The sequence below is a fragment of the Tetrao urogallus genome, assembly GCF_951394365.1.
Source record: "Tetrao urogallus genome assembly, chromosome: Z".
In the NCBI taxonomy this organism is placed as follows: domain Eukaryota; kingdom Metazoa; phylum Chordata; class Aves; order Galliformes; family Phasianidae; genus Tetrao; species Tetrao urogallus.
The window spans coordinates 12069961-12084157 of NC_136816.1; the positions used below are offsets into that span (position 1 = coordinate 12069961).

Below are 14197 nucleotides of genomic sequence, written 5' to 3' on the forward strand. Positions count from 1 at the left end.
TAAGCCAACACAACTGCACCTGCAGAGCTCCCGATCTGCAAGAACTCTGCTATAAGGCTGGGAAGCGTACCAGAAGAAAGCAAGCAACGCAGCCACCGCGGGCGCGCACATCAGTCCCCACAGACAAGCCCCCCTCCCCAACATGGCGGCGGAACGCCGAGCGGCAGCTGCCCTTCCGGTGGAAGGAGGAAGTGACGACACGCCGCGCCGGCAGCAGCGGGGACGGAGTTCCGCTTCCGGCGGGAGTTGTGAGGACGGCTGCAGCTATGACCAGGTGGGCTCGGAAAGTCGCCGCTGCGGGCGGCAAGGCGCTGAAGTCCACGCCCTGGGAGGAGATGGCGGCGGGGCCCGCGAAGGGCGGGCCGGAGAGGAAGAATAAAAGGAAAAAAACGTACCAAAACAAAGATGTCAATGGGTTTGCGGCGTACCTGAAGCAGGCGGGGAACGGCCGGGGGCAGGAGGAGGAGGAGGCGGCGGCGGCGGCCCTGAAGAAGGACCGTAGGCGGGAGGGCAGGAGGCTGAGGAGGCAGGAGGCAAGGAAAAACGCCATGGTGAGCTGAGTGCCCGCGGTGGTGGAGGGGACGGGAGCATCTCAGCCTTAAGCGGGGTTGAATCCCTGCTGAGGTTTGGTTCTGTGGTTCTATAAAGTGAGTTTTAGCGTAAGTGGACTTCATTAAGTACACGCAGTTTAAGGGAATTTCACCCTTGGCATGCCTTTTCTGCTTACGTGCTGATCTGCAGTGCTTTGGGGAATGGCCAGCCTTGTTCCCGGGTGAAATGTGTTTTCTGTCTCTCTGTGTGACAGTGCAGTGTTCCTGTGTGCGTTTGCAATTTCATCATGTTATGGGATCGTTTTTTTGCAGCACCTTCTGCTTGAGAACTGGAGTGAGATCTCCAGCAAACTCCAAATGAGACCACCTGAAAGTGGTCGCTCATTAAGTTACTCTAAATGGACTCTGCAATGGCAAAGAAAGTGACTGCTACTCATTCATACGAACTACCATGAGTTTTTGTTTATAAATGAGTTGCAGTGCAGCAACTCATATAAGCAGCTTTTGAGACAGTACTGACACGTTTTTGCTTGTGTTTGCTTTTTACGTGTCCAGAACAATCTTAGGGAACTAATTCTGCTGCAGTGAGGATCAGAAGTTGTCACTCAGCTGCAGTGCTCAGTTCCCAGTGGCCTGGGACAAAAATCCTGCATGCGTTACTGGTGAAGGAAAAAAGCACCAATAATCACCTTGTTTAGAGGCAGAGACCACTGGCAGTTAATTTGTTTGTGCTGCAATGGCTCTTTTGTCTTAAGCATTTTTGTTCGAAGTGTTAAGCTGTTGTTGATATACTTGCCTTCTGAAAAGCCTAGAGGCCATGTTAGGCTGGTTTTTTGTTTGTTTTTCTGAGCTATTCACTGAACCTTGGCTTAACATACTGGAGTAACTTCAAATGTCAGTGCAAGAGGTATGTATTTATTAGCACCTCCTAGGCTTCAGCCAAGATACATTGGGACCTAGTGGAAATCTGGCAGATAAAAGTGATAATCAGATAACAAAAGTAAGAAAACTCAGTAGTTATGCCACCTGTAAGTGCTGTGCTTTGCTCTGTGAACTGCTTATAAAAATGCATGAAACTTATTTTTTATTTTTAAAGGTATGTTTCCACTGCAGGGAACCTGGCCATGGTGTTGCTGATTGTCCAGCTGTACTGGAAAGTCAAGATATGGGTACAGGAATCTGTTACCGGTGTGGATCCACAGAGCATGACATTGGCAAATGCAAGGCAAAGATAGACCCAGCTGTTGGTATGATTCAGAAGTTTGCATTTTGCGGGGTGCTTTGGTCTGAGTTTTCTTCCTACTGATACGTTGATTTGTGGTCTGTTCTGCAGACAGCGATTAATATGTTTAAAGGAATACAGTCTTGTGACAACAAACCTGGCGTTGCAGTTACACTATCCTATATCATACTGTTTCTAACAATGTTTTCAGAGTTGTCTGTGACTATACAGTGTTCTTAACTTTTGTTGTAATCTGTGGAATTTTGCAGGTGCGTTTCCATATGCAAAATGTTTCATCTGTGGTGAGATGGGACATCTATCAAGGTCATGTCCTGACAATCCCAAAGGATTGTATGCCGAAGGTGAGTGCAGTGATCTGTTGCAAATAAAACATATTTTTCCTACTTATGTGACACAGAACCAAGAAACATTTTGGATTAAGAAGAGCAACTTTCAGATGTCTTTTATTCTTAGTGAACACAGATCAAATCGACAGAATTCATCATTAGTATTCACTATCTGGAGATTCCTATTCCAATTTTGATCTTAGCATTAAAGAGGAGGTGAAGTACAGAGTATGAGAATTTACTTACATTTGACAGTTTCAAGAGTATTACAAAAAAACCATAATCTGTTTGTATGTGGCCCATGTGTGTTTCAATTTACGTACAACTTAGAATGTGATAGAAACATACCATTGGTCTGTTTAGAGCCTTAGTAGCCTTTGTAGTTTAACACTTCAGCAACAATGAGACAATGAGAAGTGTTCACAGAAAATAAGGTCTGTCATAGTTACAGAGATAATTTGTCTTATATGGAAAGTGACACTGTAAAAGATCAAAGAGAAATTTAGAGTTGAAAAATAGGCCACGACTTCCAGATGTTCTAAGAAATCAGCTCTACTGATTGACTTGGATCATACAGTTGCCCAGTATCCCAGTGGTTGTGGCACTCACAAAAAGGGCTCTCACAAAAGAAAGATCATCAGGTGAAGTGATTTTATTGAGAAATGTCTCTACACCTAAGTGTGTAGATTTCACTCAGATTTTGCAATGCCTGTCTTCCTTGTAAGTAAGCAGAAACATCCTGTATGTGGTGAGTGAAATTTGTACTATTCAGTGATTGACAGAGCCTTGCTACTACATGTGGGTGCTATCTGTAAGATACAGAGTCCTAGGAAGGTGTGTGTGCTGGCTCCTAAAGCTGTATGCTCATCTGCTGCGAGGTGTTATGTAATAGTGCTTAGGAGCATTGACCTGTCTGTGGAGATGCATCTTTTCTACAGGTTGTCACTACAGAAGTGTAATACAAAAATTTTCAAGAGCAGAAGAGTGGGTTTGTATTGTTTTATTTTCCAACTCTATCTTTTAACAGGTGGCTGCTGCAGGCTTTGTGGCTCTGTCGAGCATTACAGAAAAGACTGTCCGGAAAACCAGAACTTAGGTGAGGTGCAGGAGGTGGCATAGAGTGCGAGTAGAGAGCTTTCTAGTAACAAGATGGCACACTGCCTTTAAAAATGTGTGCTTTTATTGAGAGGAGACAGTGAGTTGCTAGGCAAAAGGAACTTTCAATTTTAAAAAATCTAGCTTGTGTGCTTCTGAGGGTTGTATGAGTAAATGTCTCTTTACGTTGCTGTTCACACTGTTAGCAGCTGTAATAGAAAAAATGCAAAATTGGTTTATTTTGCAGGCACTTTGTGTGAAGAAGCTGAATGTCTTTTCAGTTGCAGTGTGATGGTTCTGGCAGTTGCTATAAGCTCCATCTGCAGGCAGGCATTTAAGTCATCTGAGAAAGTGCTGTGAGAAGAGACTGCGGGCCAGTCCTGCTAGATTTGCCAGCTGATACACTGGTTTCATCTAACTGTGCAGATAGAAAAGTAGATTACAATTCTGCTTAGCTGATTGGCTTTTAATGAAATGTTTGATGTTTAACTGAGCCCTCCCTTGTGGTAAGGCCACTGATAGAAAGTATTTTGGGTGAACAGCTTCCCTTGTTCACTGATAGTTCTTTCTTTTTATCTCCTTGCAAATTGGTTTGCACTGAATTCGTCAGTATGTGTTACACATTAGAATGCATTTTTGTAATATATTAATTATGATAGGGGTATACAATTTATATGCCAGGATATGATCTAAGGGCATTTATTTTTCTTAAAAGAAAGAAAAAAATTTTTTTCTTAAAAGAAAAAAAAGACAGAAGAAATCTGTTCCTTTCTGTTTCATATGTATAGAAGATACTCTATGTATCTTTTATTTAAAAAAAAACAAAACCAAAAAACCCCACAAAAAAAATAATTTAAGAGAGGCAAAACTGTCCAAGGTTTGGAGAACAACACATTACTGAAGTGATGAAACATTTGTTGGTTTTCCTACTTGCAGAACATTTGGGTTAATAATATGCCATAAGTTTCTCAAGAATTGATGTGAAAAACATTTACAAAGGCAGCAGAGTTCTGTACTTCAACTGCTTTTTCTAAATGATCATACAGATGCGATATAATCTAGGTGTTGTGTTTGAGAGCACATCTGTGCCATTTTAGATGTGTGCTGGTTTGCTAGTTTGGAACGAGTGAGGTTGAGTCTTTACTGCTCTCAGAAGTTTCTGATGTGAAACCTAGGTTTTTTTTCTGTTTTTTGTCTTGTTTTTGCCAAACCTACCAGCCACAGCAGATTGGTTTGGACAGTGCCTGTCAAGAGAACTGCTGCAAATCTGTGATGTCTCTTGCTGGGCTTCTGCACACTCTGTTAGCAGCAAAATATTTTTGCATGCTTAATACCTTTTGTAAATGGAAATCCTGTGCAGATGCTGTAGGAGAAAAGAAATATTTGTGGGAAACAGCACTGCTGAAAGTCAAGCCATCTCTTTCCACCAAAGGCTCCTGAGCAGTGGGTAGTGCTGACCAGCAAAGATCCACTATGAAAGGAGTCTGGAAGGCAACCTGTAAGAACTTGCTCCTTCACATGAGTGGCTGCAGTCATTAAATTGCTTGGTCCAGTCTGGAATAGTGGTGTGCGCATATGTATGACAGTTAATAGGAGCTAGCAAGTGGTGATTTGTAGAGCCACTGTAATTTTGTAGACAGGGTTAAAATAAACATCCCTGCAACTCTTTCTGCTTTTGGGCAGTATAATGAACAGTATGAAAGAGAACTGGTCAAAATAATATTTAAAATGGGGGAGGGGAAAAGTGTTTATTTATATTTAGGGAGGTAAGTTGAGAAATGTAATTTTTTCTCGATTTTTCTCTCTTCAGGAATGCTTTCCTTTACATTCAGAGATGCCTGACACATTGTGAAATCTTCACACAAGAGTTATTAGGACTTCAGAGTTAATGTGTCTTTTGTGTACCCTCTGAATTTTTGGGCAGTCAAATAGGAAGGGATGCATAAGATTTTGGAACATTTAAAATCTGTGGTGGGGGGGATTAGGGTACAAAACACAAACACACACTTGTTGAAGGCAATTGGTTTCAGATGTCTAAATTGAGAGATCTTTGCTGAACCAAAAGCAGGCCCTTATGGGCCAAATGTTTCTCAAATCTGAAAGCTCAATCTGATGATAATGTTTAGTCTTTCCATAAACTCTTGTTTCTTACTCTGCAGACCAGGTTACAGTTGGGCGATGGGCCAATGGAATGAGTGCTGATGATGAAGAAACAACAGAAACAACTAAGCTACAGAAACCCAAAGTGAAAGTACTGAAAGTTATTAATTTTTGAAAGCCTCCTTTGGGTGCTAAACTGCAGTGGTTGTGCACTGCTTCACTTCAGTGAAGTGACTGCGTAGAGTGGATTGCTGCTTCCTGAAAACCAAGCACACTGCTTCTGCTGGGTCTGTATCCCTGCTTTTTTCAGTTCAATTCAGACTCATCCAGCAGACTGAAAATCTGGGAACAACAGAAATGCATCAAGAAGGTGTTTATTTATATATATATATATATATATATATATATATATTTTTTTTTTTTTTTTTTTTGCAGGAAAGCATTTCTTCTGCTAATTGTCTAAAGAGGAAAGTTGGTTTCCTCTGCTAACATGCAGTGTAGTTGCAGTGAAAGCATAGGGATACGTGCATTTTGTCACAGGGCTTTATGACCACTTGATTTAGGTGATCAGTAGCATTACCTTAAGGATGTTGCTGTATTGGAGACAAATATAATTACGCTGATCTTAAGCCTCTCTTTCTTTGAAAGGGGTTGCAGGCATTTTCTAAATATCAATTGGATTCTAGATTGTTTTTTTTTTTCTTTGAATGATTTTGTGCAGTGTATGTGCACACTTGGGCTGTCTGACAGCTAAGTTATCAGGTAAAGCTACACCTTATGTGACTTGAGCTTTCTATCTGTAGAGCTTGGGGGTACAATTCCTGCTATACATGATGGGTCAGTTAGTGTGTACATGCAATAATCTGATAGATAATGCATGTTTAATTACCTGAGTACTTCACCAGTAAGCCAAATCATGCTCTTTCTCAGATATGCGTTATGAAACTCACTTAAAAAAGAGAGAAAATTAGAATCGTGTGTTCAACCCCTGGCTCCAGACAGGACCTCCCAAAATCCAAACCCCATGACAATGAGAGCATTGTCCAAATGCTCCTTGAGCTCTAGCAGCTTGGGGCTGTGTCCCCTGCCCTGGAGAGCCTGTGCCAGTAGCTGGAGAGCAAGGGAGCTTGCATAGTTTACTTTTTAAGAAAAGCACCCAAAAATCTTGATCTTTAGTATTTTGGTCCCTTGGGGTATTGGAAATAAACTTTCCCTTCTGTTAGTTAGATGCACTTACTTCATAGTGGATATATATATAGATATATATATTTTATAGAGAAAGCAGCCTGCACTTGGAAATAAAAATTTCCTCAAGACAATGAAGGATGGAGTTCCTGCAGTAGGTCTCCATATGTTCTCAAGTTTCTTCCTGTGCAGCTGACAGTGACAGAGTTTTACTTGCATCTTATTCTGTCATCTAAGTTGAATAGGCAAGTACAGTGTAAGTAGAGGAGTACATTCCAAGCTCCGCTCACGTGCTGAACTGGGGTCTGGGCACAGCATTGGCAGGTGCTGTTCTGCATCTCTGTGCTGTGCTCCCCTCCACTGTACAGATGTGGACTCAAGCACCTGTGCCGTCAGGCTTCTCAGTGCTGTATTGCAGGCAGTGCTCTGAAGGCCTTACATGTGCCTTCTAAAATTTCAGCTTGCATTATGTATTAATAAGCAACTGTCTTTGACAAAAAGCTAAATGGTAATTAAGGTGTTGCTTCTAAAGAATTAGTTATCATTAAAGTTAGTTCATGCAGAATCCTGCTGAGAACGCAGAACTAACACCAGACAACAAACTTGAGCTCAGAACTGGTTTTTGAGATACTTGAGGACAAGGCACTGAGGCTGTGGGTTTGGAACTTCACATTTCTTCACACAGACAAACTACAAGCATTAACAGATGACAAACATTTGCTGTAGGGCGTAGTAGATGAACAAGTAATGCACATGCAAGGAGTTGGGCAAACTGAGTAGAGAAGTGGGCAAGCTACTTGGTAGTACCAGTCCTCTGCGTATTAGACTGATTAGTATTTACTAATTTAAAATTAGTAACTGGTGACTGGATGTCACCAGGCGCAATCCAACAATGAAATACAGATTTAAGAGCAGAATTTGTGCCTTAATCTTTTTTTTTAATAGAAAACTTGAATTTAGAGCATGCAGTCTAATCCTAATTTGACACAAAATCCAGCTCTACTCCACTGTCAGCTGCATGACTCAAAGTAACTTGTAGAACAATTAACACATATACAAAAACTTAAATTAATACTGCTTGACAGTTTCTCACACTCTTTTCACAACTTTGTGTTAACTTCAGCACTTGCTGCCCTTCAGCTCCAAGAACTTAATACACTCCAAAGCTGTGTCTTCAATGGTGTTTAATGAGCCAGTAAGACCTGCAGCTAAGTAAGGCATAAGACTTGATGTCATTTGATTGAAGTAGTACACCTGTTTAAATAAAAACAATATAAATTAAGAACCCTGGACTGCAATAGTTAGCCCTTTTATTTCAGAGACTAGCTGAGAATCAAAGTTTCTGTGGGTGAGAACAGATGCACATAAGCAGTGGAAGCACTATGAAAGTGAAAGCAAGGCTCAGCAAAAAGACTATAGTCTTACAGTAATCAGAATGCCAGGTCCTAAAGAATATACATACATATACACAGGAGCTCAGCAGGAAACACTGTCTAATCTGTTAAATATATCACGGAATTCACTGAGTGCCCCAAGTTAGAACGGACACATGAGGATCATCTAGTTCACCTCCCACAGATGTGTTTCACAAACAATACCGTTGCCTGAAAAGAGAATCTCAGCCAGTGAGAGATACTCAATGTTTTCAGAAATACACTTTCTTAAATTAAAAAGTTAGGAAGTTGGAAAACAACAGAGGAGAGAGACATTGTTGCTTGTCCAGGGACAAGGTTCAGATTGCATAATTACAGACAGAGAAACTAAACATTAAATGAGAACTTATTCCCTGGGCATCCTCTGTACTCAGTGAGGGCAGACAAGCACCAGCAAACATCAGGAGAATGCACACCCTTCTAGAAGCTTATTTTGTGATTAACTGAACTACACAGAACAGATTCAGGCTGGGCCCAGAATGGTTTGAGAGCAGCCTGAGCAGAAGGATTTGAGAATGTCAGTTGATGAAAGACTCAGCATGAGCAGGCAGTGTGTGCTTGCAGCCCAGAAGGCCAACAGTATCCTGGGTTCCATCAAGGGAAGTGTGGCTAGCAGATCAAAGGAGGTGATTCTGCCCCTCTACTCTGCTATCATGAGACCTGGAGTACTGCTACCACTTCTGGGGCCAAACACAAGAAGGACATGGAGCTGCTGGGTGGGTCCACAGGAGGGCCACAAAGATGATCAGAGGGCTGGAGCACCTCCCCTGCAAGGACAGGCTGAGAGAGCTGGGGCTCTTCAGTCTGGAAAAGAGAAGGCTCTAGGGGGACCTTATAGCAGCCTGCCACTATCTGAAGGAGCCTACAGGAAAGCTGGGGAGGGACTTTTATAACACTGTGCAGTGGCAGAACAAGGGGAAAAGGCTTGAAACTGGAAAAGGGGAGATTTAGACTAGATATAAGGAAGAAATTCTTTACTGTGAGGGTGGTGAGACACTGGAACAAGTTGCCCAGAGAGGCTGTGGATGCCCCCTCCCTGGAAGCATTCAAGGCCAGGCTGGAAGGGGCTGTGAGCAACCTGGTCTAGGGGGAGGTGTCCCTGCCTATAATAGGGGGTTGGAACTACATGATCTTAAAGGTTCCTTCCAACCCAAACCATTCTATGATTCTATGATTCTCCAGAGCTGCCAGTCTCTATTTAGTGCTTAGTTTGACTTCATTCCTAACTTTCACACTGGCTGAATTTGGGCAAAACAAATTCCACACAGTGGAGTAAAGATAACCTAACAGATGTCTGGATAAACTGATTCCTTTATTGTTACTGCTTTTCTAGACTGTCAGCTCAAATAAGATCAAATGCACATGCAGCACCAAAGGAAAGGAGGCACAGATGAGGCCTTCAGAGCAACTCACCCTACAGGAGCTGCTGCTGTCACTGTAGATCTGGAATCCAGCACACAGGATTTCACTTCTGCAGTGTTCAGAAGAAGGTGGCACAGATGTCAGGGTTACTGACTTCACAGCTACTATGTATGGTTCACTGCAGTGCAAGCAGAAAAACATCTTTTTTTTTTTCAAAAATATATTTTAAAAAAATGCACATAAAGGACCTCAACTACAGACAACAAAATTTTATTAGATGTCATTTTTATATTAAGGCAAGTACACTCCTGTATGCTTAAAACATGTAAAAAAGCTCATTTATCTTGAAAATGCTTTGTTACTGACTCAAATCATGAGGACTTGTGTGAAAAGTAAAAGAATGATCGCTACAACACATTTCCTTTCTGTCTGGCTTTGTGGGGGTTTTTTTTGTGTTTTTTTTTTTTTTTTTCCCCCAATTCCCCCAACTCCTCATGAACCAAGTTTACAGCATCAGGGCCTTAGTCCATGGATAGACATGGATATGGTCCCAGCACTGAAAACCAAATCCAGGTTCCCAGATGTGGGGAAAAGAATCCAAGCAAGGTACAGAATAGAAGTGATGTACCATTAACATGAAGAATTATAGAATATGAAAAATTATAGTGAAAATAAGGAATAGCATACACAAAATAGACTAAACAGCCCCATTTATCCATGTTTCATTATGCAAGAACAAAAGGAAATCTAACGAAAAATCAATCTATGTTAAATCAGCAGATTTCTTTAAACAACATTTAGCAGCAACATTTTCTGACACAATAAATGTATCACACTGAGGTATTGGTGAAGTCCGAGCATTTCCCTAATTCTTCCAGAACTACATTAAATGAGACTACAAAGTAATTTTTTAAAAAACAAACTCTCAATCATGTACTTCTGGATCTGAACATGCTTTGCCAAGGTGCCGTTTGGAACTCGGGCCTGTTTTCTGTCATGATACACCACTCCTGAAGAGTCATTATCAGACAAGCAATGCTAGAATATGCTAGAAATCTGGGATGCTTTGAACTCACTTCATTGTATGTCCACTTTGCAAAATAGATCTGTCTGTGCAGTCTCAGGTATCCATGTATATTTTAAATCAGCCGCTCATCTGATTTATCTTAAGAAATTAAATATCTTTGTCATCGAACAACAGGCTTGGTGGAGGTCAGCAGCAATTCAAATTATGGGTCCAGAGCTCACACCTCAACTTGAAGTTCTGTGCTCACCTGGGCTCAAGAGGTTGCCTTCGAGACACAAGAATCACAAAGTCCCTGGGCTGATGGCCACTCATGTGTGGAGGTGGTGAGGTAACGTAATATATTTTGTCCTCTTCACTCACAGCCTGTAGGACTTTGCAAGTTCTGCAAATGCATTTAGTACACGCATGTAGTACTTGTCATATGCAGCAACAGCTCTTATGAAAAGTAACTGAACAACATATATTCCAGCCTAAAGTTCAATGTATAGTTTTCCTGCTGATGCAGAAAACATGTGACAAGAATACAGAGACAAAATATATAAGCTCTAATGCAATCCTCACCTGACACAACATTTCTGGTCCACAAAACTGGAAAAAGTGCTGCGGAATGCTGGAGCAAGGTCTTAAAAGCCCATATTTTGCATACTAATTCCTATTTGGAATAAATTAGCTTTCATGCCATTATACTTGCTGACTGACCAAATATTGTCCATTTGACATATCACAGGAGTGACAATTAGGAAACATTAGCAAAATTTTATTCAAAGTGTGTTCTGCTGCATTCAGAAAGGCCCACCCAGTAGGACGTACTCTTTCTTGAAAGTACTGATCACTACCTCTAAGATTCCTGTACAAAAAAAGAAACCCCAGAATTTTCCTTTGCCCTGGCAATAACTGATTTCACTTTAGCCTCTATTGCCTCAGCAATAAATGCCACTAAGTTGGGGTTCCATTTTCACTAGTAAATTGGGCTTCAATACAGCTGTAAGAAATCCAAAATTCTGGCTCTACATATGGAAAAGCAACAATTTTCTTCAGATTTCATTTTTTCAAGCCATTTATGTGGCAGAAAATGACAAATTTTAAATATTCCTATACTTTCACTTATTTTCACTCTGTAATATAAATATTCCAAGGCAGAATAATTAACTGAAAAAGCTTCTACTTTAAGAAAACACTTACTTACTTAAACTAGTATCATATAAATTCAATTGCCTCTGGTCATCATTCTACACAATGTAAGGCAAATTAAGAAAACACTTTTTACACATATTTTGAAACCCATTCAGGCACACTTTGGAAGATATTACTTTCCTTAAAATGTACATTTTGAAGATCTTAATTTCTGGCATTCTCACTTTGTGTGATGAAGCTAAGCATCATCATCCCAAAAAGGACAAACACAATGGAGTTTTCAGCTCTGGCTTACTTCTCACAGTGTCTACCATATATGGACATCCAGTTATATACAACCTTCTTGTTAACCCTTCTAATATACAATTATCTAGGCACGGAATTTTGTTCGTTTTTGTGAAAAGTAACCTCTCTCCCAGCTTTTCTGATGAGCCAGGGCAAACTTATTTCCAAACTAGGTTTTGGAGAAATTAAATTTTGTTTTCAAGGGAAAAAGCCAATCCATATTTTGACTAATGAATTTTTAATGACAACTTCCTACAGCACAAAAGTGTCAACATCTCAAAAAATATGTGCCTTGGAAAAGGTTAGTTGTCAGTGGATTTGAGCAGTTTTAAATAAAGGTAAGTTCTTACAAGAAATGTTTGTCCCATTGCTGGCAGTATGTGAAGTCAGACAAAAGGGAGAAAGCTACATGTGATGCTGTCTTCACTTGCATTTCTACTTTGAATGACAAGACATCACCATCCTCACGGGTCCATATTTTTATCTGAAAAAGTTAACAATGTATTAAAAACACGATTAATTTTACCGTACAATACAGCACAACATAACATGGAATACACTGATAGCACAGTGACATCACACAGTTTTAACTGCATCAAGGTAGAGATAATTCCAGATACTGCAGATTTCAGAGTAGCATCCACTGGATGGGAAACTGGTGAGTAGAAGCAAGCTGGAGTGAGGCCACAGTAGATGAACTGGGCAACCTTGCACGACACGTGAGGCAACACAGGTTTCAGCAAAACAAAATAAAACAAGCAACTGCTGTCACTGCCTCTGGGATTTTGGAACATATCCAGCAACCCTTGGCACTGAAGCTTTGGGACCCTATCTAGAGACATCCGAAAGGAAACAGATTTTTTGAAAAGCAGACTCTGTGTTTTAAGAGAGATGGTTTTAGACAATATATGAATCTCTTACTTCCCTGAGACGTTTCCTCAGTCTATGAAGTACAGCAGCTTGTCTTCTACTGCAGTTCAACTACTGCAGCTCCCTTTGTCCACACAAATCAGTCACACACAGTACACCAAAACATTACTCAAAATGTGATTGTGCCTGCACTATCCTATGCTTGCACAATATTGTCCTGATATGTTGGGTCTGTATGTCTGAACCCTGTCAAGGAGGATTCAAAAGAAATAACTTGTATTAAAAAAGTACACATGACTCTTGCCCAAGAATGGGTTGGGTGTTCCACAAACCCTGTAAAATGGAAAAAAAATGAGCAGGAGAGAAATAATAGATCTGTTAATATTAGATCTGTTAATTTGTTTTTCAAATCCTGTAAAGTTTCAACAGATTTTCATTTCTAAAAAATTCAAGCTTCATCATCTCTGCTGCTCTTCTTGCCAAGCTAAAAATTAGAAGTCCATGGGTTTACTAAGCATTCATGCAACAGACTCTGTGTGTTCATCTATTTTCACGTTTTAGAACAGGGAAAAAAACCAAACCCAAAAAGTAAGCCAGCAAACAAGTCATACACTCTTCAAGACTTCAGAATCACAAAATAAAGTGCGAGTAGCAGCTGTTAAAACCTCACTCTGTAAAGTGAATACTGCTAAGGACAGCATTATTATACAGGCCTACAAGTCTTGTGGCTCTGTGTTCATGAGCTCACAGTACCTCCTTCTACTTTCAAAACCACTCAGCCAACCTGGGGTCGCTCCAGGAAAAAATGAGAATACAAATGGACACACTGCTTCAGAATATGCCTACAGCAATATTTCAACTCAAAACACTGTTCAGTCTTTGACAATCTTGTTTCCCGTAATATGAATGTCTTCATGTACAGCACTGATCAGCAGTATCACCTGATTTCTATGGAAACATGATGTAAAGTTCTGAGATACAGCTTCGTAAGGGATATTCCTAGTGTCAGTGTTTACAGAAATGAACATGAAACTGCAACAAATGACCACACCGACAGTTCCTAAGACAAAAACATTTCATTACCTGAAGTTGCAGAAAGCCTTTCCTAGGACTGCACCTGTTATCAGCATGTAGTTAACTCAAGCACACATCTGAACATGACCAAAGGAGTTATAAAGGTTATGTTCAAGACTGGTTTCACTCACATTTCTTTTTTAAAGAGCAAATCTCATCCACCTGATGGGTTGAACTGGAGGTAACCACAGGTACGTATGGGGACAAATATGCCCTCTGCTTACTGCTGCCTGCAAGTGCATGTTAAGTAAGATGAAAAAGAAGACTCGTGGAATACACAGCACACCAAAATGGAAGCGCACCAAAATCCTCCTACAACCAGGAGGATTAACACATTCATCCCAGAAAAAAATGGTACTGTGCTACCCTGAATCCTTGCCACTTCTCTAAGGAATATGTAATCACTGACGATGCCAAATTATGCAGAATGGCCCAGGAGAATGGGAATGGATGGCTGCCCTCTGTCCACTGACAGCATCAGTGTGCTGCCTGAGCCAAGATTTTGTTGGCTT

At 40.7% G+C, this 14197-nt stretch overlaps 2 protein-coding genes across 2 annotated transcripts in view; one reads left to right on the forward strand and one right to left on the reverse strand.

Annotated features, from left to right (window-relative positions):
- Positions 1–266: 266 nt before the first annotated feature.
- ZCCHC9 (zinc finger CCHC-type containing 9) lies at positions 267–5490 on the forward strand (the record flags this gene model as incomplete). The annotated part of the gene is made up of 5 exons (XM_079548714.1): positions 267–551; positions 1648–1798; positions 2043–2135; positions 3148–3216; positions 5375–5490. The coding sequence occupies 5 exons, from the start codon at positions 267–269 to the stop codon at positions 5488–5490; spliced, it is 714 nt and encodes a 237-aa protein (XP_079404840.1).
- A 2129-nt stretch (positions 5491–7619) lies between these two features.
- The window catches only part of ACOT12 (acyl-CoA thioesterase 12), a gene marked incomplete at both ends in the record, with an annotated part of 29060 nt that continues 22482 nt past the window's right edge, over positions 7620–14197 (reverse strand). The window contains 4 exons of the mRNA XM_079548885.1: positions 7620–7754; positions 9347–9473; positions 10570–10704; positions 12092–12225. Of these exons, the coding sequence (XP_079405011.1) occupies positions 7620–7754; positions 9347–9473; positions 10570–10704; positions 12092–12225 (531 nt within the window). The remainder of the gene's footprint in view (positions 7755–9346; positions 9474–10569; positions 10705–12091; positions 12226–14197) is intronic.